Source organism: Apteryx mantelli, chromosome 4, assembly GCF_036417845.1.
Source record: "Apteryx mantelli isolate bAptMan1 chromosome 4, bAptMan1.hap1, whole genome shotgun sequence".
In the NCBI taxonomy this organism is placed as follows: Eukaryota; Metazoa; Chordata; class Aves; order Apterygiformes; family Apterygidae; genus Apteryx; species Apteryx mantelli.
In genome coordinates, this window is record NC_089981.1 from 56,397,514 (window position 1) to 56,423,990 (window position 26,477).

The following is a 26,477-nucleotide window of genomic DNA, read 5'->3' on the forward strand; positions in this document are numbered from 1 at the left end:
CATTAATGAATAGTATTTTTCATCACAAACTGTCCAACCTGACTCTGGTAGGCAGCTTTGTTGGCAGCTTCAGCAAGTAGGTCAGTAAATAAACCTCTTTGATGAGGTAGTTCATGAAAATCTTCCAAGTCATGGCTGAGCGTTTTGGCAGAGCTGTTTTAAGAAGCTTGTAGAGTGGACAAATACAGGACATCAGTATCCAAGACTTCACAGCTTAACATTTTTCAAACACTGAAATCAGTAAAGCAACTGAAAATACTGTGCAAGCTGTCCTTGTGGATTCACTGTGCAGATTGTAGGGGAGAGAGTATCTTGTCTAGCAGGAAGTACTTATAAAAGTAAATTTTCATTTTGTGGAGGGACTGCTTTTGGCCTTGAGATAATGGATCACTTGATTCACGTAAAAGTACTGATATTCTCATTCATAAATATCTTTGTGCTTTGTTGGGTCTCATATTTGTTTTTGTTCTTTATCTCCTTTGATTATTTCCCATCTTCCATTTTGATTTCCATTCATGTTTGTCTCAAAGCTGTTCCTTCTCTCTCTGTCTCCCTCTGTGTCTCCTCTCTGCCTTGTCCAGTCTTTAACTTTCACTCTTGTGTCCGTGGAAGTATGTGATACGTGATGTATCTGTCTTTGTCCTTCTTGGGTTCATAATATCTCCAGGTCAGTTTCCTTCTGAATGCTCCACTGCCAGTCTCACTTTAGTTTTAATGAAAAGGTATGCCCTTACATTGACTTCCAGATTCTCTCCATTTTCTCATGTTTTATGCTGTAGGTCATTTAATCTATCCTCTTGACATTTCTTATACCAGACTTCAAGTCTTGAGAAAAACACTTATTATTAATTTTTCCCCAAATGAATTATACTGTTCTTTTATTTTGATTTTTTTCTGTATATCATCAACAAAATCCACTTATTAATATTTGTCATGTTGTTACTTGTAGGTCTTCATTATATTTCACCTTAGTGAAGTGAGTTTCTACTCTACTTTTCAAAATTTCTGTGCGTTTTTTTTCCTCAACCCCTTTACTTTCAATTCATTTTGCCAGCACCTTCCCCAGATGAAAATTCCATCTGTTTCTCCCTGCTTTCTGGGCAAGAATTTTATCAGTACTGAACACTTTATAAAACCTTGCCCTTGTAGCCAGGATAGTCTAAGGTCATAGAAAGACAAAACATGTAAGCAGAGGTAATCTCTTCTCTTAAAACAGCTGATGCAGATGGGTAAAGTAGGCAGTCCTTAGGACTTGTAATCCCTTCTTATGTATATAAAAATTATGATGTAAACAGAAATTTTTGAACACACAGACTAATCAGTCTGGTATCTGCTGAGACCTCTCTGTGCTTATTAAAACCTATTAAAAAAAACTGCTATTAAAAGATGTAGGAAGCTCATGAGAATAGAACAAATGTGATTTTTACTTGTCATCTTGCTGAAGTAGTAATTCAAAAAAGCAAGGATTTTTCAGAAAAGGAACACTATGATCATAACTTTTTGTCGGTAGTACTAAGCACTTCAGCAGTGCTCACATATCATTGACATGAAAAGAAAAATTTAGAATCAGGAATCTGGGGGTCATAGAACATGAAAAAAAAGCTGACAGGGATCTCAGGAGGTCATCTAGTCCAGCCTCCTGCCTAAAGCTGGGGTCCTCCTAACGGATGCAGGACTTTGCATTTGTCCTTGTTGAATTTCATAAGATTCCCATTTAACCTGCTTTTCCAGCCTGTCTAGGTTGGTCTGAAGGGCAGATGTACCTTTGAGCATATTGACTAGTTCTCCCAATTTGATGAGTGTGCACTCCATCACCTCCTCCTGATCATTGATAAAGATGTGAAACTGGACAGGTCCCAGCATATATACCAGCAGTAGCCCAGTTCAGGTAGAGTATGACCTGCTACTGCCCTCTGAGTTCTGATTATTCAGCCTTTTTTTTTAACCCAAGTGTATAGAATATTTTCCCAAGAATATTGTGGGAGACAGTGTCAAAAGTCTTGCTAAAGTCAAACCAAGTGACATCCACTGCCCTCTCATCATCCACAAATCCAGTCATTTTATTGTAGAAGATGATCAAATCAGGTTGATCGGACCAGTGTTTGAGTTCTTCATTTTTAGGTGGTCCCTGCTTCCATTCCTGTCTACTGTCTCTTTGCATTGGAATTCCATCATGAGTACCCTGTTTAGCCAAGTTGGTCTCCTGATACATCTACTTGTTTTCCTGAGTAGCAAGATGATCATTTACCCTTGGTAAATCCATACTGACGGTCCTCAGTCGCCCTCTTTTCCTTCACGTATCCAGAAATGTGCACCAAGGGACTCTCTCCATGATTTTTTCAGGGACCAGAATGAGGCTAACCAGTCTGCAGTTCCACAAGTTAATCTTTTGCCCTTTTTTGAAGATAGGTGCAACATTTGCCTTTTTCCAGTTGTTGGTGACTTTCTCCAATTCCCACAACTTTTCAAACATAATAGTGGCCTTGCAAGGACATCAGACTGTTTTCTCAGCACCTTTGGATGCAGCCTGTCAGGTCTCATGAACTCGTAAGGGTCAAGTTTTTGCAAGTAATCTGAGTCTGTGCTCATACACTGCTGGTAGTTCATCTTCTCTTTGAACTGTCACTAAACACAGAGGTCTGGGAGAATTTGGTTGTGAAGACTGAACTGAAGAAGGTGTTGTCAGCCTTATCTGACAGCCTTATCTCTCAACCTTATCTGTATTTGTTCTCACCAAATAACCTGCGTTATTCAAGAATGGGCCCATATTTTCTTTGTGCTGCCTTTTACTACTAATATAGCAGTAGAAGTTCTTCTGACATCCTTTGCAAATTTCAGCTGCAGTTGAACTTTGGCTTTCCTGACACCATCTGTCATGCCCAGGCACTGCTTCTGAATTACTTATCTGGAAGCGGGCTGTTCCTGTCTTTTTGCATTGGAGCTACATCATGAATACCCTGTTGAGCCAAGTTGATATACCTGCTTGCTTTCCTGAATATCAAGATGGACCATTTTTGTACTTGGAGGATGTTGTCTGTAAAGACCTCTCAGATCTGAGCTTCTTTTTCCTTCAGAGCTGTTTCCCTTGGCATCCTACCTACCTTTTGCCTGAATAAGCTGAAGTCTGTTCTCAGAGTCCAGGGTATGGACTTTGACTATCCATGGTCACTGCAGCCAAGGCTGCTGTTGATTATCATGTCCTAAACAGTTCATCCTTGTTAGTGAATAGCAGAGCCAACTGTGCATGTCATCACTGGTCAGCTCATCCAGTACCTGTATCAAGAAATCTTCCCTGACTCCTTGTGCCATACCATGATGGAATGCCAGGAAGGTTAATATCCCCTATAAGAAGAAAGGTATGTGATACAGAGACTTCCTCAAGTTGTTAGAACTTCATCAACTTCCTCACCCTGGTCAGGTGGTCTGTAACAAACTCCTTCATACAGGCATGCTTAGAAAGCATTCAAGCTGATTGTCAAAAAGTCATTCGGGAACAGGCAGCAAAATCTAAAAGAAAAAAGGAATAGACAGTTTACACAAACTAGGAGTCAGATGATCTAATTACAGTAGTATTGTAAACCACATGAACAAAAAGAAAAGGTTTTTTGTTTATAGGGTCTTTGGTGTTAGCAAGGGGGAAGTTAACAGACCAAAAAGACCCTGGTAACATCAAAGTGAAATGATTTTAATTTACCACAAAAGCTGAAGTTTTATTAAGTCAATGATTTCAATAACATAATGAATACCACTCAGTAGATAGGTCTTTTGGAGATATTTATGGCTTGCCTGTCAGCAATGAGGTGGAGAAATCAGAGATAGAGTAAGATTTTTTTTTTTCTGAATTATTTTTTCTCTGTCCTACTTGAGTGTTTCCATCTTGCATTTGTTGCTTGTGTGAGTTAATTTTGGTATGTAGTAGCAGTTTGATTTCACACATGTTGTTTCTGTGAAGTGTATTGAATGTATCACATTTTGTGATAGACATGCATCGGGAGTATTCCTAGATTTTGATCCACCTGTTGGGAAGGAGTTTAGAATGTGGCAAATATGGAGGTCGGTTACTCCATTTCCGCGTGTTTCTCTGGCAAAGTCTGCTTCTATTTAGTATAAATTGGTCTGTGGAAGAATTTATTCCGGTAATAAGTTTGATGAAACTGGTAGTTGTTTTGGAAACTGAAGGAAGGCGAGTCTGAGAACTTTTCTGTCAAGGTATGATTTTGTTGAATGCAGTTTGTGGGCTTTTAATGATATTCTGTAGACATTTCAGCATGAGAGGACATGCTCAATTGTAACTGTTTTGGGGTTTTTTTTGTATAATGGTAAGCTTTTATGTTGTATTTGAGCTGTTTATTCAAAGATACAATTTATTTCCCTTGAGGGATTGCTTTGAGGTTTTTTTTTTCCTCAATTTTTAATTGGAAGTCCTGTTTTTATTTATTTTATATATATATTTATATATATATATAAACACTGTTCTGGACAGTTTTTATGCAAAGAAACTTTTTATGTTTTTATGGAAATGGTTGTCAGCTTTTTTCCTTCTGTGTGCGTGTAGTAGCTTAGAGGATGGCATTTTTGGTGTTGACAATACACTAGGAAGTGAATATTGATATGATATTATTCCAGGGCAGCTTGATAGAGGGGTGATAGCTGCTGATTTTGTTGTGGAAATCAGTGAGGGAGTCCATATATGCAGTCTTAAACTTTTGTTTTAGGTCAAGTTGATGGTACTTTTAAAACAAATTCTTCTGTGGAGGAAATACTTGTTGCTGAGTTTTTTGTAGTAAAAATGAATTCAACCAGATTGTTTGGCTTCAAAATCCCAATATTGATCTTCTTGAAAGTACTTAAGGCAGGATGTTGTATACCACATTGGCATACAGGTAAGGATGGTATTAATAGGGCGGTGAGTTGTCTGTATAGTTGCTTGAAGAAGTCTGATCTGTCTTGATGAAATCTTCTGAGTAGTAGGAGAAGATTGTTTCTCTGAATGCTGATAATTCTTTAATGTTGGGTAGATGGTCTGTTAGGGTTTCCTTACTTGTTAATTTTAAATAGTATCTGCAGCGTCCTGGAAAAGGGTGTGGGGGATTAGGTTGTACAAGTTCTTGTACAGGTGGAATTTTTATAAGGTGATGTGAGCTGGTGGTGTTCTCGAGTTCTGAAATGAAAAAGGATGTGGTGTCTAGTTTTTGTTTCTTGTCATACATGGTGTCAGAATGTTGTCTTTTAGCTTTTCTGATGCTGTCTTTCCAGAGTTAGAATTCTGCAGCTCATTGTTTGTCTTGGAGATTCTGTAGCATTTTTTTTGTTTCAGGGAAAGGTACGCAGAACTCTTAAATATTTCACCTTTGGTACTTTCTTTAAGCAAATGATCTAGCAATCCAAGGTGAGGTTTTGTTTGCTGTAGGATAACTCATCTGATTGATTTCCTTAAGGTTGACATATTGGAGATAGCTGTTAGGATGACTGTTTTGAATCGGAAGAAATTGGAGATGGAGTCAGAGAAACATCTAAGTTCCATTGTGTAAGTGTTTTGTCAAGTTGTTTGAGGGATTAAAATGTAAACTTTTGGAGGAGACAAATAGGTCAGTTAAGAGTTGTTTGACTGTGCTCTTGTCTTTGTGAAAAGGTGGAATTTTCTCCCTTGCCTCATTGTGAGATAGTGGACATTGTGTCATTTCTCTTGCATGATGGCTAACAGGTTATTCTGGTGATAGTTAGCAAAGCTTCAGGATTGCAGCACTCTTATTTTTGGGGTATATCAGGAAATAGATATATTCAGTTACATTCTCAAATATATTCTCAGTTTCTCTGAAGTCTTTCGGCATGATCATATAAGGTAAGATGTGCAAGACATGTGAGTTTGAGAGTTTTAGATCAGGAGTCTGCTATAGAATATGATTTAGGAAGTGGCTGTGGCTGTTTAGTTTGGCTTTTTACGCTCCTGCATTATGTAATTTCTATTCCAGATCTCTAATGTTGACATCTATATGATGTAGCAGTAGAATTAGTGTTGTCATTGTAGTTGTGATGGCAGTAGAACATTCTTCAGAAAACAGCGGTTTGCTCTTTGATCTCTCAGCCTTGATTTCAAGAGAGCTTACCTGGTCCTTTAAAAAATCGATCTGGGGACTTGATTTTGTAGCTTGGTGGAAACCTTTATTTATTTATTTATTTATTTATTTCCTCCTGATCCTTGTCCTGTAAACTGGTGGTAAAAACCCTTTTATCTGTGTTCATGGAAGCTAACAGTTTGTCTCCTATGCCTATGCCTTTTCTGCTCTAAGGGTGCTAATTACTTTTTTCTCTCAAGTGATCTAACTGTTGAACATAATTAGATTAAACTGATTGTATAGTTTGATGTTACATTTTCTCACTTTTTTTAAGGCGACAAAGTCGATTTAAGAAACTACGTTTTTCACTTGCCCCTGATGGTTCATTGCTGCTCTCTCAATTGAACAATGTGGCTATTTATGAAAATTCCATTCAATGGAAATATTAAACTTGCTATTTTCTTAATATGGCGTCCCATTCTCCTGAGGAGTTCTGCTGACTGTCTTCTGAATGCCATGGGAGCTTTCTACTTAGGGCATAAATTCAGTTATGGACCTTGACCTTCAGTTTTCAAAACAATGTAATTGTGAGCATCATGAGAGCAGCAATACCTAGGCACAAAGGAATAGATTAATTAATAGGTTTTTAATTGATTTTTCTGCTCCCCTTTAGGGATGTAGAGGCCTATTTTGAGGCTTAGCAGACAGTGGACTTCTCACAATCACTTCTTATTATATATATCAGAGTCAGTTCCATACTGTCTTCGATTTCTTGCAGATGCCTCTGACGTATCAAAGCTTACAAAATCACATACTGTGTTTGAAAACAGTGTAATCAGTGATCTTAGAATGCTTCATAAATTATGACAAAAACCTCATATTTAAGATTTTTCTACTCAATTGCAGAAGCCTAAAAGTCGTGTTACTAATCTGTTACTAATGTGTATATTATTAATCACATACATGCAAATATGTTTTGTTTTAATTGGTAGTTTTGTAAATGACATTATTCAGACACAATTGATCTTAAGCTTTAATTTAAGCATGTGTAACAGTTTTATGTTACTAATGTAAGCGTCAAGGAGGATATTAACTGCAAAGACGATAATATGTAGAGATAATCTATTTTTTATCTTTGCCATAAAATGAACTCTATTGGGGCAAAGCTGTTAAGCAAATGTTAAAAAATAAAGATAGTTTAACCATTCTTTGGAGTTTTGGGAATATTCTGCATTTTTCTAAATTGGAGTGTTCACATTTTCTTTTAAAGCATATATGCAGGCATATATAGTAGTCCAGCCCTTTGTTTCTTTTCTTTGTTAATGTTTTGACTGTTGTATGCAATATTTCTTTATTTGCTTCTTATTAAGGTGGTGAATAGTTCTGTGCAGTTATATGCTTAGCAGTAACCTTTACTCATAACGTGATATTGTCTGTATGTCTTATTTTGTTCAGCTTTCGCTGGCACTGATGAGGCCTAAGGCTGCTGTTTCTTTGGGTTACTGATCATTTTTTATCTGATTAACTGACATATTTAGTTGAAATCAGACACAGCCCTTAGGCTCGGCATGGATTTAATTTAAAAAGTATCAAAGGTTTGCACTGTGTGCTGTTTAATCATCATGTTTATCAGGCAAAGAAAAATTACCGGAAGGACCATGGGGAGAGGGTTATCTTAAGGAGCAGTAGCTTGGGAAATTGATAATAACTACAAGGTAATTTACTGCTAACTTTTATATTCCTTAATGTAACATTTCGCACTAATAATTACAGCGCATGTAATATAGTAATTAAATTGAAAGCATTATCACTAATCTTCTTTTTCCTGAACTCTGAGAGGGTCAGGTAGAGACATTAAAATGTGAATTTAAACAAAACTCCTGTACTAATAGCTCTGTGATAAATATTTTGCTTGCTAGTAGAATACTTCTACCAGTATGGTATGTTAAAACCTGTATTTAGACATTTCCTCAAATTACTATCACTCTCTTTAATTGAATATCAATCACTGAATAAAGGCCAAAAAAAAAAAAAAAGTGAAATTAAAATCACGCTGCACAAACATATATTACTTTTACATTTCTGTCTATATTTTGTTTAAGCTATGTACCACTATGTCAATATTATACGTGTATGTTATATAACCACTTTAACAGTTGGTTAAAGCATATTCAGGCCGCTTTTGTTTTGGAGCTTTCACAGAACTATTTAATTTTTTATGCTATCTTCTGATAGAAAATATAGCTGAAAGTAATCTATGATATGAATAGAGCAGTAACTTTGAATTGTGTTATTCATTAAACTCTTTTAAAATAATATAATCTTAAAATTGTGGAGCTTTAAACGTAAGTTGTACTTTTTAATACAGTTACAGTTGCACAGATCTATTTGTTCTAACACAATTCTTCATGACGATCATTCTTCACGAATGTTATGAGTAGGAATATATAAATGGTTATAACAAGAAAATATAATAATGTAATTTCACTTACAGTCAAAACAGTAATTTTGTATATAAAAAAACTGTGCTGCTGCTCAGAGTTTTGTGTTTTTGAGATACTTTTTAAAAGTTTGTTTTTAAGTTTGCCTTTTAAAATGAGTAATTTTGGTAGTTCTAAGGGGAAAAATGAATTTTTAAAGGTCTTACTGAAAGAAAAAATGTTGTTAGCATCCTGTAAATATCCATGTTGAGTGGCTGTCTTTCTGTATGCATTATATACTTTCCAGTATAATAATTTATGTGTGTGTTTATAGCAGAATGGATAGAATGCTTTCTGTATTGTCCAAATGTTCCAAAGAAGTAATTTATTTTCACTTTAGAATAATTTATTACAACAGCAAGGCATTAGTAGTGTTGCATAGTTTACACAATCTCTTTAACAAATAGTATGTGAGAATTTTTACATTTTCTTTATTTAAAAAAAAAAGAGTTATAAAAACCCTTCCATGTTAATTTCTTTGAACATTTTCCTGTTTTCGATTACTTTTTATGCGATAAACACTGAACAGCTTTCTTCGAGAACTTTCTCAAATTTGCATCCTTGCCTTTTGATTAACTGCAGATAGCTGGTGTTTAGTTTGCAGATGTCAGCCTGCCATACCCATGCTAAGAAAGCAGCTTTGTGAACATGGTTTTCCTGGTATCAGACCTGATCTGATTCCATATTGAGGGGTGAAGTGTCTTACCTGAGAGCTGGCGTTGTTAATTCTGGGATTGATTCTGTGCTAACTACAGTCAGCTACAAGCGAAACGGTGTCTGCCTGCAAAATGTCCTATAACTCTTTCAATGCCAGTGAATCTAATGAAAAACTAGTTTTCTATTAGTACTCTTTGTGTGCCTAAAGTGCTGGACTGAGTATACTGTGCAACAAGGTTTTATGTAAATTTTATCCAGTTGAGGATTATAGGAAGGTTATCACACTGTTTTTCTGTTTCACCTCATACCACATCCTTCTTCCCTTTAGATCTTCCTATTATTTTGGCACTCTAGCCTTGATTTGTTGAAAAGTGCAGAATATAGGGGGTTGAATTTATTGTGGTTCCAGATGGTATTTAAATATGTTAACTGACTCTCCCAACTCAAGGCCTTTACTAGGTATATTAACATTAATTTTACTAATAGTAACTTGTTTCTCTTCTTGGAAGTTCCTGTCTGGACAGTGCTGGGAGTTGACATTCGCTTTTTACCAGCAGAACAACTAAATGAAAAGTCGTGCTGATGAATAGTTCCCTGTCAAAATACTTTAAACCTGAATGATAACCACAACTAAATGACATCAAGAACTGGTATTTAAGTAAAAATCATTAAAAACTTACGTATTATCAAAGCAAATAAACTAGAATAAGTACAGAATATATTGTATATGAATATTTAAATCAGATGTAAGGTATTGTGATGTATTGTATATGAATATATTGTAAGGTAATGTAATATATTGTATATGAATATTTAAATCAGATTTAAGCAGGCAGCTGATGACAGTCTCCTACTCTTTCATTACTAACTGCAAGATATATCATATACATGTATGTACATATATATATAGATATATAAATGTATACATGCACATTCATACACATGCACATCCACCCTCTAAATTTGTTATAACTATCGATAATTGAAAAAAGATGCTATGAATAAACTGCTTCATATTTAAATTTGATATTGGGCCAGTGTTTCAACTGCTGTATTATAGAAGTTCTGTGACCTTAAAATTCAACATAATTATAATGTTTTTTAAAAATTCTTTTACCATAGGATGATTTTGGAAGATGCTAGGACACAGGACTAGATTTTTCAAAATCCCAAACAAACAGGTCTTCAAAACTATTCATTTTAATAAAAAAGAAGTGTAGTGTTTGTACAAGAATAGGAAGTTGAAGTGTCTACTTCCAGGTTCTTTTCTTTTTAATTTGAGAGAGTTTTCTAACTCAGTATTTTTGCTGGCATATACATTTTGTGAGAAATTGAAAAACAGAATAAATAGAAAAATAATACCATTTTTGTTACTCTGTGAGCTAGATAGAAATGCATTAGGCAAGTCAGTTACCAGCTTCAAGGATGAACAGGAGATTTTGTAATTCTATGTGTAATTCTTTGGAAACATGAAAAGATACCTTAAAATTTTATTTTGAGGTGGTTTCCTTCACACCGTAATGGTACTAGTCACGATAGGAGGATGCATAAAAATAAAACAGTATTCTTAAGCAGTAACAATGTTGGGAATCTGTGTTTAATCAGAGAGCTCCAAGCTCTTCACTTTTCAAAATTATTCCTTTTGCTAATACTCAACAAAACTTTAAAAACATTTGCATTAGCAGAGTATCTTTAAATGGATAATTTCACTTCTGAATCCTTAAACATAAGTAATTTCAAAGTCTAGTCACCTCTGTTTATTTTCTGAGGCTAAAAGATCACAGAGTTCACTGAGTCTCTGTGATAGCGACTGGCATTTGCCAAAGGGTAAAATTCGGAGCGCTGAGAGAGGAAATTTCACTACAGAAATTTCACTACAGAAATTACTTGCATTGCTTCATTTTGTTTCCAGAAGTTCAGTTATTTCTTAATCTTTTGTGAGTGGGGAAAGACTTTTTTATAGAACGCTTTTAAAAAGTGGTTGTTTTTAATTATTAACAAGCATTTTTTTTCTGAAGAAAAGAGATATTAATCAAGGCTATTCATCTTATTCTTACCAGGATTTTTGAAAAATTACCTGGTAAATATATCCTCTCTACACTTTAGCATGAATAGCATGTCAGATAAATAATTTTCTGCCCATTCTTTCTGAAACACCTCACTGTTAGAATTATTAATACATTTTAGGACTGATCTTGTGGATCAGTCTGCTATCCGTAATGTGCTGTAATATTAAAGTGATGTGATTTGATTCCCATTGTACTTCTAAAAGATGGTTGTGCTAATTGCAACTGTGATGGCAGTTTCAGAGTTGAAACTTGCATGGATAAAAAAGGGTACTTATCTTTGCATCATAATTAACAGAGGATTGTAAGAAAATTAAGAATTATTTAGTGGATGTTAACAGTTAAGAACTGTGTTTTGGAAGATGTGTTTTCCAACTATAAAAAAAAGAGTCCTGTAAAGTAAACAGAGATGGGTATCTGTAAGATGAAATATGCAATATACAAATAAATAGTTAATATTATTTACTGTATGACAATAAAAAAACCTTTTTTTTTTTTAACCTGGCACAGCCATATAAATTGGAGCATGCAGAACTTAATCTATATCTTAATCAAAATCTTACTGAAGTCAAAACGAATAGTTGCAGTCTTACCGTTAAGCATGTTATTATGTCTTGATGGATTCAGCCAGAAGGTCAACTCAAACAAGCAGTAATAAAACTGTGTTGTCTGGTATTACTATATATGTATAAAATCTTAATAAAATGTTAAATCAGTGAACTAGTTGGTCTTAGATCAGATTTTCAAACTTTGTAGTGCACATGGTTCTTCGTAAGAATGAATTTAGTTGTGTCTTAAAGGAATCTGCAAAAAGATATTTGGATTAGAGTCAATTCTGTTTAACAAAATGTAACCTGAACAGCCAGATATTGATCTACTGCCAGCAGGTATTGCAAGGATCTATGCTGGTCCACAATTGCTTCCATTGGTCCACAGAAGACAGTTTACAAACTAGTCCGTATAAACAGACCTTGTGCAGGTTACTGGTATTATTATGAGCTGAGGTGGGCAACTGAGTGTGGTTCACCTTCAAGATTCTTGCCTAAGTTTTGGGTGAATATGGAATGATGTGAATAATGACCTAAGGCCATTATCTGTTGAAACTGTAACAAGAAAAAAAAAATTAGTTTCCTTTGGAACATTTTCTCTCTCTTGGTTTAAGAGTGGCACTGATTCTTAATATATTGTATGCTGTCAGATATGAAGAAGCAGGTCCAAAGGACGTTCTGCTTTCATCTTTTGAGTTTTGCATTGTATTGAGAAAAATATGATTAATTCCCATATTTATAGCTTGTTTAGTAAAACAATAAGTACTATAAGCATTATATTGCTTATTTGTGTATTATTGGGAAGGACACAAGATAGAGCGAAATACAAATTATGTGCAAGAGCTAGTGTTTGTATTTTTACAGCTTGTCAAAAAAAATGGCAAATTGAACTCTTGCAAGCAAATCATCAGACGTAGTCCCATGTTGAGTAGTGCTTAACATTTGCAACATTTTTTGATTACTGTGATGATCCTTCATTACTGTCATGCAGAAAGCCTACATGTAAAAAGAGCTCATCTCCATTAGATTATCAAGAAAGTTAATCCAATAATTTTAAAGGAGATTATTTAACAGATTCAAATATTCTTGTGGACATCCATATTCAAAATGGCTTTATGTGCTGGCCTTAATATTTTAATTCACTTACAAAGTTAACTGGGAATTTAAATTAACCTTGTAAGGGATTTAGGTTAATTTTTCTGAGGGTAGCGGTGTGCAAATTTAAAATGGTGGTACAAATGTAAAAAAAAAAAAAAAAAAAACCCACTACTTTGATGTGTTTTCATGATCTTGCTTGACTCTGGAGAAAGACTCTTGGATTTTGTATGTGTGGCCTTCACTTTAAAACAATGCTGTACAGAATTGCAATTGGTTAATCTGAAGTCTCTAAAGATGCTGCTTATAAGAAAGCAGCATACTCTTCTGCCTGGGAACCACTGTCTGATAAACCTGAATGGAAGAAGGCATTCTATGTCATTCTTGGCAGGCAGAGTTGATGAGAAATAGCAAGTCCAGTGAGATCTCAGGAGTGGTCCATTTTATTGATGGTCAGGAGGCGCTTCAGTAATAGAACCAGCTTCTTAAGTGAGTTTGCCTTCTACTTACTGCAGGTTAAGCTTGATCCCTTTGCTTTTCAGCCTTTAGGTTGAAAAGATACCAGTGGTAGGTATCTTAGTTTGAAGATACCAGTGACTACATTGGTTGCATGTGCTGAGAAGTAGACTATAATAAGGTAAGGCAGTGTAATGGGGCATTGATATTTCAAGACTCCCACAAAAATGAGTGTTGAGGGAGAGACAAAATGTGATAGAACCTTCTGAGACTACTTTTGGGATCTGTGTCAGAAGCATGATTAAGTAAGCTTCCTTTCACCAGAACCTAAATGTGAATCAGCAGTATTTTTTTCAGTGTTTGTGCTGAGAAAGGTTGATAAGGTTTGGTCATCTGTCTGTAGCACTGAGAAGCTTACCCATAAATAGTGTAAAAAAGACTTAACATATGTTAAGTTTTGCTATATCTGTGGAATAGTAAATATAAGCCAGTAGTCGCTGTTCTTTGCTTCAGGCTTTCTTTGTAAAAATTTTGTACAGGCAATTCCAAGCACTATGGCATCCTATTCTGTGGATTGTCCTTGCAGGCACAGTTTAACTGCAAATACATAATCATAATTTTAACCCTAAACCCATTATCAACATTCTTTGAAAATGTATAGAGTGCTAATCTGATTGTCGCTGTTTATGATTTTATTATATAACAATATGAACTACTTGAAGGATTCCATTATAAATACTGTACTGAACAGAAAGGAATACAGGCTGCTTCACACAAAGACGTGGTGATTGGGAAATACAGACAGTTTATATACATACATACATACATACACACACATATATATATATTATTGTATTAATTGTTTTGAAGGACTGCTAATAAAAGAAAAATAATCTTGATGTGAGAAGGAGATTTAGGAAAATATTTTGGGACTAAAATCTTGAATCTTGGACAAGTCTTCTAAAATCATCCTTTCCTCTAGATTCTGTCATTAAAATCTGTTTTAATGACATTTTATAGTATATTGTAGTTTGGGTGCAGTTAGTTTTATATTGGTTCATGATATCAGATCTTGTAATTTACACAGACCACTTCAAGATTATTGCCTTTGAGAATATGCTGCCTGTGATTAATAGCTTATATAAGAGATACAGGGAATGTTTCTGGATATGGTGATTGTGATCTACTGTATTTTGAAGTAATTATTACTCTGACTCATCAAATATGAGTCTTGGAACCTAAGATACAGTTTGATTATGCAGAGCATTCCTGATCAAAGGGTGTTTGAGCTTTTGTTCCAGCTGATTCCTGCTTAAGGTAGGTAAAGCACCCTTTCAGCAAGAACTAGGACTATATAAGTGCCAGCCAGAGTACAGCTCCCAGAGCACAGCTATTAGATGCAGTACTTTCTGGGTTTTGCTTCTAGATCTTGTAGATCTTCTGGGAACATCTGGGTTTGTCAGAGGACTCCTGTGAACCTTTCGAGGAACCTGAGGGTGCTTGGTGCTGCCAGGAAAGCATAGCTGCAGAGGGCCTTGAGTTCTAGCAAGCTTTAGCAGCTTCTAACAAGCTCTATCAGCTGTTCCTGCTCAAAGCATGTTTGGGTGTTCCAGCTGACTCCTGATTAGGGAGGGTCACACACCCTTTCAGCAGGTGCTAGGGAGGGTCTATAAAAGTGCTGGGCTTAAAGCACAGCTAATAGAGGCAGCAGTTTGCACTGAAGGGGGTCAGAAGCTCTGCTGAGGACAGTGCTTGTGTGCTTGGTGATGGTGTAGGTGTATTATAGGGTGTGGTTCCCCAGCACCCAATGGGAGCAGTTATCTTTGGCACATCAGAGGCCTCAATTCAGGCAGAGTTCCAAAGGGAGGATGCAGCTCTCCATGCCTGGTGCTGCAAGGGTGCCTGGGGCCTCCTGTGGAGACTGGTGCAGGGAGAGAGGGTGTCCTTGCCTGCAGGAGGTGTGTGTGGGTGGAGGGTCTGTGCACCCAAGTACAGGGGCTGTGGGATGAGGTCAGCACACTGTGCAGCATCAGAGATGCTGAGAAAGAGATTGACCTGAGCAGAGACCCTGCAGGTATGAGAACCTGAACCCTCAACTGTACCAAAGGTGGGGCAGCAGGGTCGTGCTTGTTGGATTAAGAAATAGAGACTGCCATGATAGCAAAGGCTGGAAGCTTGTGACTTCTGACAGCCAGAGGAAGGCTCCTGCTCCGCTTGCAGGTCTGCAGCTACAGAATAGGTTCAGTGCCCTGGTAGCAGATGAAGGACTGGGAGCTCTGTCCAGGAAAGCATCTGAGCCTGCTGGGCCTGAACTGTGCCAGCAGCTCTAGAAAGAAGCAGTGAGTGATAGTAGTGGGAAACTCCCTGCTGTGGGGGTTGGAGGCCTCATCTGCTAACCTGATCTGCTCTCTGGGGAGATTTACAGTTTGCCCAGGTCTTGGATCCAGGACATTGCAAAGAGTCTGCTGAGGTTTCTCTGAACCTTGGACTGTTGCCCTCTGCTGTTCTTCCATGTGGACACCAATGATAGTGCCAGGGAAGACCTTGAATGTATCAAGCATTCTTGGCTTTATGGGCAAGTGTCAAGAGCATGAGGGGTCCAGGTGGTTTGTCCTCAGTCCTGCTGGTGGGAGGGAAGGGCTTGAGGAGGGCTGGATGGACTGGATATGATTCAACAACTGGTTGCACAGCTGGTGTTGACTACAGGGATTCAGCTTTTATGAGCCTTTCTGAGGATCAAGGACTGCTAGAAAGAGATGGGATCCACCTGCCCAGGTGGGGCAAAAGCATCTTTGCCAGCAGGTTGGCCAGCCTGGTGAGGAGAGCTTTAAACTAGGAACAATGGAGGAGGGAGGTGACAATCCACAATCAAGTGACGAAATGGTGGACTGGATTGGCAAGCAGGGCACAGGCTGATGTGGATAAGAGAGATCTTGTAATCATCAGAACGGGGCTCAACTGAAGTTTATGCACACAGATAAGGAAACACCTACAGGACAGCATTATGGGTGAAGTTGTCATATCTCTTCTGGGAAATCAGCATGACTGGGTGCCTCTCTGAAGTGCCTATACATACTAACACATGCACCATGGGGAGCAAACAGGTCTGTGTGCAGTTGCAGGGCTACGATCTCATCAGGACCACAGGGTGCTCACTCCCAAACCAATATTGCTGCACCTCAGTGTATTCTAAATATGCCAGTGATTTTTCACGCTGAATAGTTTACTCAATTTCAGTGTATTACTTCACAAGAAGAGTAATGGAATACTTTGAGAACACTAATAGAAATGAGTTGCATTTCATTTCACCAGTGAACAGATGATTATCTCAAAATAACTGAATGTATGTCAACAGAAACATTTGTTGCAAGTGAGGTAGTAAGCTGTATTTGTTATGGTAGTGTCCTGCCCATTAGGTTGAGACATGAATATATTAGTATTCTATAGAGGATAAAAAGGCACAGTTACAATGGTCAGGTGAGCTCACACTGTTTCAGAATTGTATTCATTTATTTAAACTGCAGTACTTGTTCTGCATTGCAAATTGCTTTATGATCCAGTAATTCTAGCCAAAATGAGTTTCTTCTTTTTACATAAAAATATGAACAAACAGTACTTAGTTGCTGTGCTTTACAAGACTATTATGGGTTTTAATTGTATAATTTTTAAAAGAACTTTAGACCTATGAGTGGAATACAAGCGCAAAAATGATGTTGGCAGCGGTATAGGTAAGCTGCATATCAAAATTTCATGGAACAAAGAAACATGTGGGAAACCTTTTGGGTGTATTGAAGACCCAAGGAGGCTACATGAATTATTTTGAGATAGAATTTATTTAATGAAAATTCTAATTACGTACACTTGTTAACTTTTTAAAAAACATACTTCTGTATTGGAGAGTTGAGGGAAGTGGAATGTCTGATTTACCTTTACTCTGAAAAGAGCTTTGAAACATTGCACAGAAAGCTCAAAGGGAAGCAAAAGTAATATTGTCTGGATAATAGTAATGATAATAAAACAGGCAGTGGATAATAAGCTAGTGATAGACATAGATAAGCTAAAATAAATGTATATCAGTATTCTTACTTCAGAATATGTGAATCCTAAAGGGTTTGGCATTGATTTTGGTATTAAATGATATATCTATTAATGATGTGTAGAAGTACATAAATTTAACAATGATCAAGTTTGTGATATTATAACTAGGAATTTTGATAAATACAGAGAATCTTAAATGAGAAGTACAGATGGATATGAATGACTTGGGAATTTGTTTGAGGAAATGTGAGAATTAATGTAAAGAAGAATAAGATAATATAGAATAGCCCAGCATAGATATAAAATAGGAAATTGTTCACTACAAGATAATTATGAATAAAATACCCTTGGCAATATTTTATTGATAAGAAACCAAAGATGAATTTTCAATTCAGTACCATTGCAGGGAAAGACTAGTTTAATTTTGAAATACATATGTAAGTATATGGTTAAGAATTTTGTGGTACAGTCTTGCTGCAAATATCACAGGGTTGCTGTCTAATAGAGCAGCTTCAGAAGGTAGATCTTCCTTTATAGTTATGGTCAACCTGGCTTAAAAAAGCAAAACAGCTTTAACTAAAGTCTAACCAAAGTAAATTTTAGGAAAAGGAAGTAAATATAGCATGTTGCTTGTGACTCAAGGTAAAAAAGCAAAAGCCCATGAAATATTTTAAGTACATGCATTTTCAAATGTTACATTCTCAGTGCATCTAAAAGAAAAATAAAGAATTGATGGCTTAAGTAAGTGAAATAGAACGTCTCTCCAAAGAGAATGTGGCTCAGAAAACCTTTTTATAGCAGAATTGAGTAAGTTGCCTGCAAGTTTCTCTTTCTCTGGGGTTAGGATAAGAGTAGTAATCTCAAACCCTATTGCACTGTCTTGTGGCATATATATCATGTGGCATATATACAATTAAGCTGGTATGGTCATGATTGTGTGTTGCTAATATTTATTTGTAGGTGGAATAATTGACATTGCAGTTACAGAGAAGAGCTGGAAGTAATTTTCAAGGTGTCAGGAAAGCTCTGGGATAAGCTGTTAAACCTGGTATTTTTCAGTTCCAGCCATTATTTCTTCTGTAGAGTGATACTAGGGAAGAGTGGATTACTCTCTTAGAGTAATAACCATATAATAGGTCAGCTGCACTGCTCTCTCCTATGGAAGATCTGTATTCCAGCCCATTCAAATCAATGTACTGGACATAGGGAAAAAAATTTCTTCTTGGTTCATTCTGTAATAGAATTACTGGATCTCCATTGTTTAGGCTAGCATACAGTGCTAACTTTATTATTCCTTGTGTTTTTTCAGGACAAGGAAGGAGTGGAGGGTGTCTCTGTGGGAGCCATTCTTTCTGATTACCAGCGAATTCGAGTAGAAGATGTGTAAGAAAAATATTTATCTTTATTAATATACACATTATGGGAAGTGTTTTATTTGTTTTCTAACTCAAAATCTGTAACATAGAGCAGACAGTTACTTTATTTCTCATGTTCTGTGATACCCAATACCTTCAATACGTTATTTTAAGAACCTTTTTTTCTGGAACCATGTCATCTATATATATCATTAATGAAAATCCAGTAGAGAGTAAATTTTTTGGAGTGCTCTTCAGGTCTCTTATGGATCTGTTGAAAATATTGAGAGTTTTGACATGGAAATAGTGGAGTTAGGTTCAGGTCTTTGATTTCAGCTGGAAGCTTGCTCAATTGCAGAGACAATAATGTTGTGGTCAAGTCTATATTTATTGTGGTCTGTATTTTTCAACAGACTTTTAATATAAAAGAGTCAGAAATTAGAATTCTTCATTACTGAGAATTATTAAAAAATATGCAATGTAAATCTAAAGAAATTCTGTGCAGAGTACAGCTGAATCCACTTACTCTTTCTCCATTGCAATGATCAACTGAATCTAACAGTCTGTAGCTTGTTATCAGGAGCTAAATGCAAGACAATTCTTATGTTCATATCTTCCATTACTTCCTTAAAATCTATTATAGAAATAATTTAAAAAACCACATTATTCAGGAACTTTGTTTTCTCATTTCTTCTGTGCAAATTCTTTAAGTCTAGATAGACTGTGATACTTCTTCGAAGAGTCTTAACAAAAAAAAAGATACTGTGTGATAGGAATTTTGTGTTATGTAGGCCCAGATTTGATTTGGGTCTGGAAAAAAAAAAATCATTACATACATCTGATGAAATGCAAAAACAGCTTGTGATAAAAATAAATTATCAGTTAATTAGAATTCATTAGTTATTTGTTGATAATGGAATAAAAAAATCTGGAATACTTCATGAATTGCAACAATGTTGAAGTTAATGCCATGCCAACTCTACTCAAATCAGTGATTTACATGTGATGGGTGTTCTCTTTTCAATTTACATAGGTAAACTGCAGTCAGAAATAGCTTCTTTCTTCTTCTTTTCTTTTAGGCTTAATATACATACTGAAATCTAGGAACAGTAGGACATTTTAATAAATGCCTGATCATGCTACTAGATGTTTTTGCTGATTGTGGGTCTCTGATCAGTTACCACAACCAGAAGACTGACAGCACATCACAATATTTCCAGCTGACCTGATTAATTCCAAGGTCACTCAGTGGTAAAAATTTACATTGGTCTGAAGATTTACCCCTTGCAGTGAAGTTATATCACCTAAACCATCCTGATTACTTGGATTCAGCTAATTTGATAGCTAAAAATAGGCACCTAAATGAATTATCTGACATTCAGAGTTGCTAACTATTTGTTAATTTTACAACTGAGTGCTTTGTTAAAATATAAAAAAGTGATAGCAAAACTAATGAGATTATATGGGTGCTATATATGGATTTAGGTGTCAGCATTAAGCACCCATTTAACTACAAAATCTTGACACTCATCTAATAGTAGTGAGAAATCCCATGTATTAGATAAACATTTGTCAATTATCAATTAATGTAATATTTTGAGTGATCTGAGCTAGGTAGTTAAATCTGGTTTTCAGGATTTAGGTATTTTATCATCAGCTGATGACTCTTGGCAATCTGCAGTAGGGTTGCCTTTCAATAGTGCAAATTAGTGGTACTCTAATATGGTAAACAATCAAAATCTATGTATCAAATGCTGTGTAAATGCAATTTGTATCAAACCAAATCCTTAAATGGACATTGTCAAGTTGTTACTTTGTTTCACAAACTGTACACTTTTTCTTGAGCTATCCTTTTCTTGAGTGTTGATACTAATCACAGGTTTGTTGAGTGTAACAAATTCAGCATACTGCACTGGTGATCTGTGCTGTGTGTATCACAGAGCGGTAACTCTTGCCTTTAACTGTGTATATAAAAATTGATCACCTCCTAAGCTGTTTATGGGTTTGCATTCCTAAAGGTCTAGAGATGGATTTTCTCTTGGTTTTTCTTATTTTGTTCTTATGCAACCATATTTATATGAGTGAGTTACAACTTACATAGGTAAATTATAGTCAGAATAAGCTTCCTTCTTTTTATTTTATGTTAGACTTAGTGTGTATACTGAAATCTAGGAAAATGTTTTAATTGAAATTATAGGAGAATTATTTAATAGTAGGAAATCAGAGAAATTAAATTTCTGTAGTTTTGAATGAATTATGCTGTGTAAAAGCTTTTTTTTTGGCTTTCATCCAACTTTTTTTTGGTGCTTTTAAGATGCAGAAGGCTTAATCTTCAGCCGCTAGCTTATCTTTGGCGCCGGAACCAGGAAATTTTACTTAAGGAAATGATATCATCCAACATTCAAGCCATAATCATAAAAGTGGCAGCTTTTGGTACGTATCCAGATTCTGAGCAGTATTGTCTGTTAAAACTTAAATGAATAAGTGCATAGCACATCAGAGAAAAACAGACATTTTGTTTTATATTTTAGGATAAGAAATGTTAACATGTGCCTGAAGAAGATTTAAAAAAATGAGCTATGACTATATGGCAGTCAAGATGTCTGAATAATCAATTTACCTGTATGTAATTCATACTTTTCTCAGTGTAGATATTGAAAAGCTGGAAGTAATTCTTTCTAGCATCGTCATTAAATTCCCACAGTAAGTTTTTTGTTTTGGTTTGGTTTTGATTCTCAGTAAAAATGCATGCATAATTCAGTAGTTCACAGTATTGTTGTTTATAGATGATACAAACTAGTGGCTAGACAAAATTATAAAACAACCGCGAAAGTTTTAATAGAAACTTAACAAATTAACATCAAACAAAATGTAATTATGTGAGGCCAAAACATTTTGCATAACAACAATCTTTTGATTTGGTAAAGTAAAGAGTAATTTGCTTTCGTTGTTGCTTTCTGAAGAGTGGTATTTACAGTGTAATTATTTAGTACATCAGAGCTCAAAATCAAAATGCCTTTTTATTAGTAAGTGTTTAAAATGAGATTTTTATAATGAAGCAAATCATTACACAAGATAATTGAATTTTTTTTTAAGGTAAAAGTATGTTGAAATCAAGTTTTATAGAAAGTCTTGTTGAATGACATGCTCTGTAACCATGAGAAGCACGTAAGAAACATGTTAATGCCACAATATATCATTTCAGGCCTCTATGCAGTTTTTCATTTAAGAATATCAGGTGAGGCTTTAAGTAGAAAATGTGACCAAAGGACCATTTTGCGGGGGGGGATCACTAGAGTTTTGTGGCCCATTAGACCAAAGAATGGCTAGTATAATACAAGAGCATCAGTTCTACTTGGGAGGCTAAAGATGTATGTCTGAAAAATTGTTGTGTAACCTTGCATTAGAAGTCTGATGACTGGCTTATTTGTGTAACTTTCACATTAAATTCTCAATGTCTTTCCTTTCTTCTTTAAAGACTACTTTATAGTAAAGTTATTTCTACCTAAATATTAGCCAAGAAATAAATATAGCTCTTTAGACTTTGCATGAATTCATAGCATGACTTTTTAAAATTAATTGGTATTTATTTATTTATTTCTCTGCTCATCTTTAGCTGGTAGTCTGATTAGAATGATTAGAAGAGCCAAGTTCCCTCATTCACTTACAGATTACAAGCAATGGAGTTTAATAGTGTTTTCTTGTATTTTGGGGAAAGCCAGTTACAAATACAGGGGAATTAACTGCTGCATGTTCCACTGTACAACACTTCTTTCTTAAATTGGAAAAAATAGCTCAAAATATTTTTTTTAAGGGAATAATATTTGAAGGCCATATAGAGCACATCTTTGTACTTTAAAATAAAGAGAACAGATGTTGCTTACATTGCTTATGTTAACAGGAAGAAAAAAAGTGTCCACAAAAAGTATGTAGCACGTTTTTTCCAATCAGAATTATTTTGTCATCATTTACATTGTTTCATTTGCTTTTTTTCTTTTTGTAATTAGATCTCTTCAATTGTACAAAATTAAGTAAAAATAAAGTAGAGTTAAAGTCTATTTAAAGTATTTTAAAGAACATATAAGATTTAGATGCTATGATAGATAAAACTATTTCATGAGTAGACATCAGTGATGGCCTCACTCATCCATAAAGCAAGATAAGCTTGTCTTTTGTAATTCTACAGGCTTAAACCTTAAAATGCATAGTTGATGCACAAAGAGTACTTTGTGGGCTGTTCATTTAAGGAGCAAATACCATAAATACTTGTAGATAGCAATTAGGTAGAAAATCACTGCAAGATTCTTTTTTTTTTTTTTTCCCCTTTTTCTTTCCTTTTTTTTTTTGGCTACAGGTAAAAGAAAGATCTTATCAGAGTCAATTTCTCACCTGCCTCAGGCAGACGTAATTAGATGTAAGCAAATTTAATGGAGCTTGTGTTCTCTGGGGCCATTCTGTAATGCTTTAATAATTGCATGCCTTATTAAAGCAGATTTAAGGTATGAAGATTGTTTAGCATATCAAGTGGCAAAAAAGCTAAGATATGGGTTAACTTTTTGCCTTTTAGATTGATAATCAAAGCTAAACTGCAATGAAAATATTTAAAATAACAGATTTAATAGTCTAAAGGGCAGTATATTAGATGGTATATTGTACAGATGTTAAAGCAAGAAACAAACCTGTAACTTGAGCTTGACATTCATCAACACTGGCATACTTGTGCGCTTGCCTTGTCCTGTTTTCCATTAACTCAGTGCCAGTATCAGCAAGGTAAAAGCCTGTCGTTTTATGTAGAAAACACATAATTATGCAAGTAAATGAGCATTAGTTAGTACATTTCCCTTAAATCCACCGTTACAAATTAATACCATAAACTTTGCCAGTGGCAACAGTTTTCTATCTCAGAGTAGCATGCTTGTTCAGATGGGATACCAATTGCTCTCTCTTATATGCGAAAGAAGTATTCTTAGCAACCCTTCTTCACATGCCTTCTGTTGATCTGTAAGTAGATCAGTTTTCTTTCCTTTAGAATGTATTTCAGAAGCTTTAATGATGAGAGACATTCTATGATCTAGCAGCAAACCTGAGCAATAAAAAATAATATTGTTTAAGAATATTCATCTTCAGTTGCACTTTCTTGTTGCTAAAGATGTCTGTATGATGCATAATATCTTCATATTCAAAATATATCCTTCAGTGGAAACGTGAGAAAATTAGAATAGGGTTGCTCAGTAATAGCTAAAATAGACGGTTGTCTTCAACATGTGAGTGTGTAAAATTCCAGTAATATCCATTGCTCGTGTGAGACAGTATAATATAGCATAATCATAAGATGTGGTTTTGATATCCTTGTTCTATGATTTATGGATTAAAATATTAATTAATTTGCAGAAGTGTATCAGAATCTGTGTATAACTGATTCAACTTTTAATGTTGGTAACCTTATACATTGGTCTCACCTGTACTGGGTTCTAAAACAAATTACTTCCACTGCAGCACTAGGTGTAAAGGGTACATTTGGAAGGAATTGTTGCGTTCTCCACAGTATGGTCCTCAGTCAAAATTGAACATGAAATTTTACTTAGTTTTATGTTACTTATATAGTTACCTATACCTAAATCTTGTGGAGTCAAGAATTAACACTGAAATATAACTTCAATTCTGTATTTTAACATATGACTAATTTCAGTTCTGTCAATATAATTTCAATTATTTTTTACATTGTGCAGTTAATGCAACTTATCCTCAGAGATTCTAGTTTTCTTTACTGTTTTAAGACTCATGTTCATCTTCAGTAAGTTTTATTAGAAAATTGCACATTGTTTCCTTGAGAAACTGAAAAAAAATTGCTTCGTTTAATCAAAATCAGAATATTAGGCCAAAATTTCTATCTTTTAAGGGGTTAATATGCATTAGTTAGTTTATACATTGCAGTTTCTCTCAGTTTGGTTATGGTATAGTAAAGAGTCACTATTGAATTAAAAACCTCAAATACGTTGTAATTGTGAGGTCGCATAATAGAAATATTAAGATGAAAAGAAAGCCTCTAGTGGTAAATTGTGTTTCTAACTTCTAGCCCTTCTTTAGACCACAGAAGAAAAGTTATGCCACAATACTGTTCAACTGCTCAAAAATAATAGAAGATGAAACTTGTGTCAGAGCTGATCGGCTTCTGGTGCTCAGCCTACATTTTGAAGTGTGACTCTTACACCGTGGCTACATCATGTATCTTTTAGGTCCAGCTGCACTGAGCGCTTCTAGGCAATCTGCATACTCAGGTGTGGATAGAAATGAAAAAAGAGGGGCTGTGGAAGCCTAAATTTTGAGATGCTGTGGGCACTAGTTGCTCACCTAGGCTCTTTCCCTCCCACAGTGGAGTAATGAAATTCCTGAAGTTAACTTTCCAAATTGAACTTTCTGAAGTATAAATTCAGCCTTCTTTGGTGCTGGAAGATCTTTATGCTTGACTCTCAGAGCCAAGGATGGTATACTCCTGCTATACAGAGAATGCTTTGAAAAGCTTGTGGTTTTGTTCTTGTATATCAACTTTTCATTTAAAAAGAGAATATGTTACTTCACAGTATAATTAAATCAGTTAAGTATCTGTAGTATTTATTGTATGTGTCATATGTGTTAATTAACCCAGCCACCTAGGCATCTACATTACTGTTTATTACTTCCATACCACTAGGTGCACTGAAGTAAAATCCTGACTCACTGAAATTGATAGATTCCCATCAATTTAAAGGGAACTGAGATTTACATATAAAGTACTGCGTTAAAAAACATCTAGCACCACATAGTTCCCAATTAAGCTCCTGAGGGTGTAATTTAGCATTACAGATAAACCGATCTAATAGGGGGTTGCTGCCAAAAGGTTGATCTTTCTTCCCCTTCTGTCTGACTGTACCAGACCACAAGTTTCTGCTGCTGCTACCCCTGTAAATGATGCAGTGACTGTGTGGCTGTAGAACGAATCACTGCAGCTGCGTGATCCAGCAGAAGAATACTGCTTTTTTGTGTTTGCAGTGAACTGACTCACTGTCGGTGACTGACACAGTCACATGGAGAGGGAAACTGTCTCAGTGGAAAGCCCACTAGGTTGGGTTGACTGTAAGTCAGATCATATCCTGAAGTAAAATTGGTGGCTGTTCAAGTTTTATCTGAACACATCATTTATGCAATGAAATAGAAATTATGTTCTTTGATAATTTGTTTCTATTTTCTGGTACTGAACTCTTCTAAAAGCTGTTTCTCTAATCAGTATTGGGGAAATGGAAGGAACTCCATATTTTGAGGAAGCAAATACATTCAGAAAATGCTAAGACAGGAGTTCACAAAGCAAACATAATGGAAGAGAGGAACATTCTGATAAGAAATCAAACAAGATCCCTGTTGTTTTCCTCCACATTATTTTGAAAGGATTTTTTTTTATTGTGTTTTGTGAGTTTGTTTGTTTTACATTTTACATAAACTAAATACTGGCATTGTTCTTAGCCACTTCAGTTTATTTAAAGTTGATTTTTTCCATTGCTTTTTCCTTGGGCAGTTACCAGACATTGGAGCTGTGATGAAATCTGTGACAGTTTTTACAACCTTTGCTCTTGATGTTGTCTGTTGTTATTAATAGGAAATAGACTTCTTTTGTTTATCATAATTTTAAGTGGGACATAAAATGGCAAATAATATTTTCCCAGTACCATAAAATTTTAATGATTATCTATTC

General features: G+C 35.4%; 1 protein-coding gene across 8 annotated transcripts in view; it reads left to right on the forward strand.

The window, feature by feature from the left end:
- DPH6 (diphthamine biosynthesis 6) overlaps window positions 1-26,477 on the forward strand; it is a 232,215-nt gene that overhangs the window by 53,119 nt on the left and 152,619 nt on the right. For all 8 annotated transcript variants that reach the window (XR_010884170.1, XM_067296660.1, XM_067296661.1 and 5 more), the window contains exons 4-5: window positions 18,706-18,779; window positions 21,066-21,184. Coding sequence is in view for 7 of the 8 variants with exons in the window: in XM_067296660.1 (XP_067152761.1) it covers window positions 18,706-18,779; window positions 21,066-21,184 (193 nt within the window). In the remaining variant the exon portion in view is untranslated. The remainder of the gene's footprint in view (window positions 1-18,705; window positions 18,780-21,065; window positions 21,185-26,477) is intronic.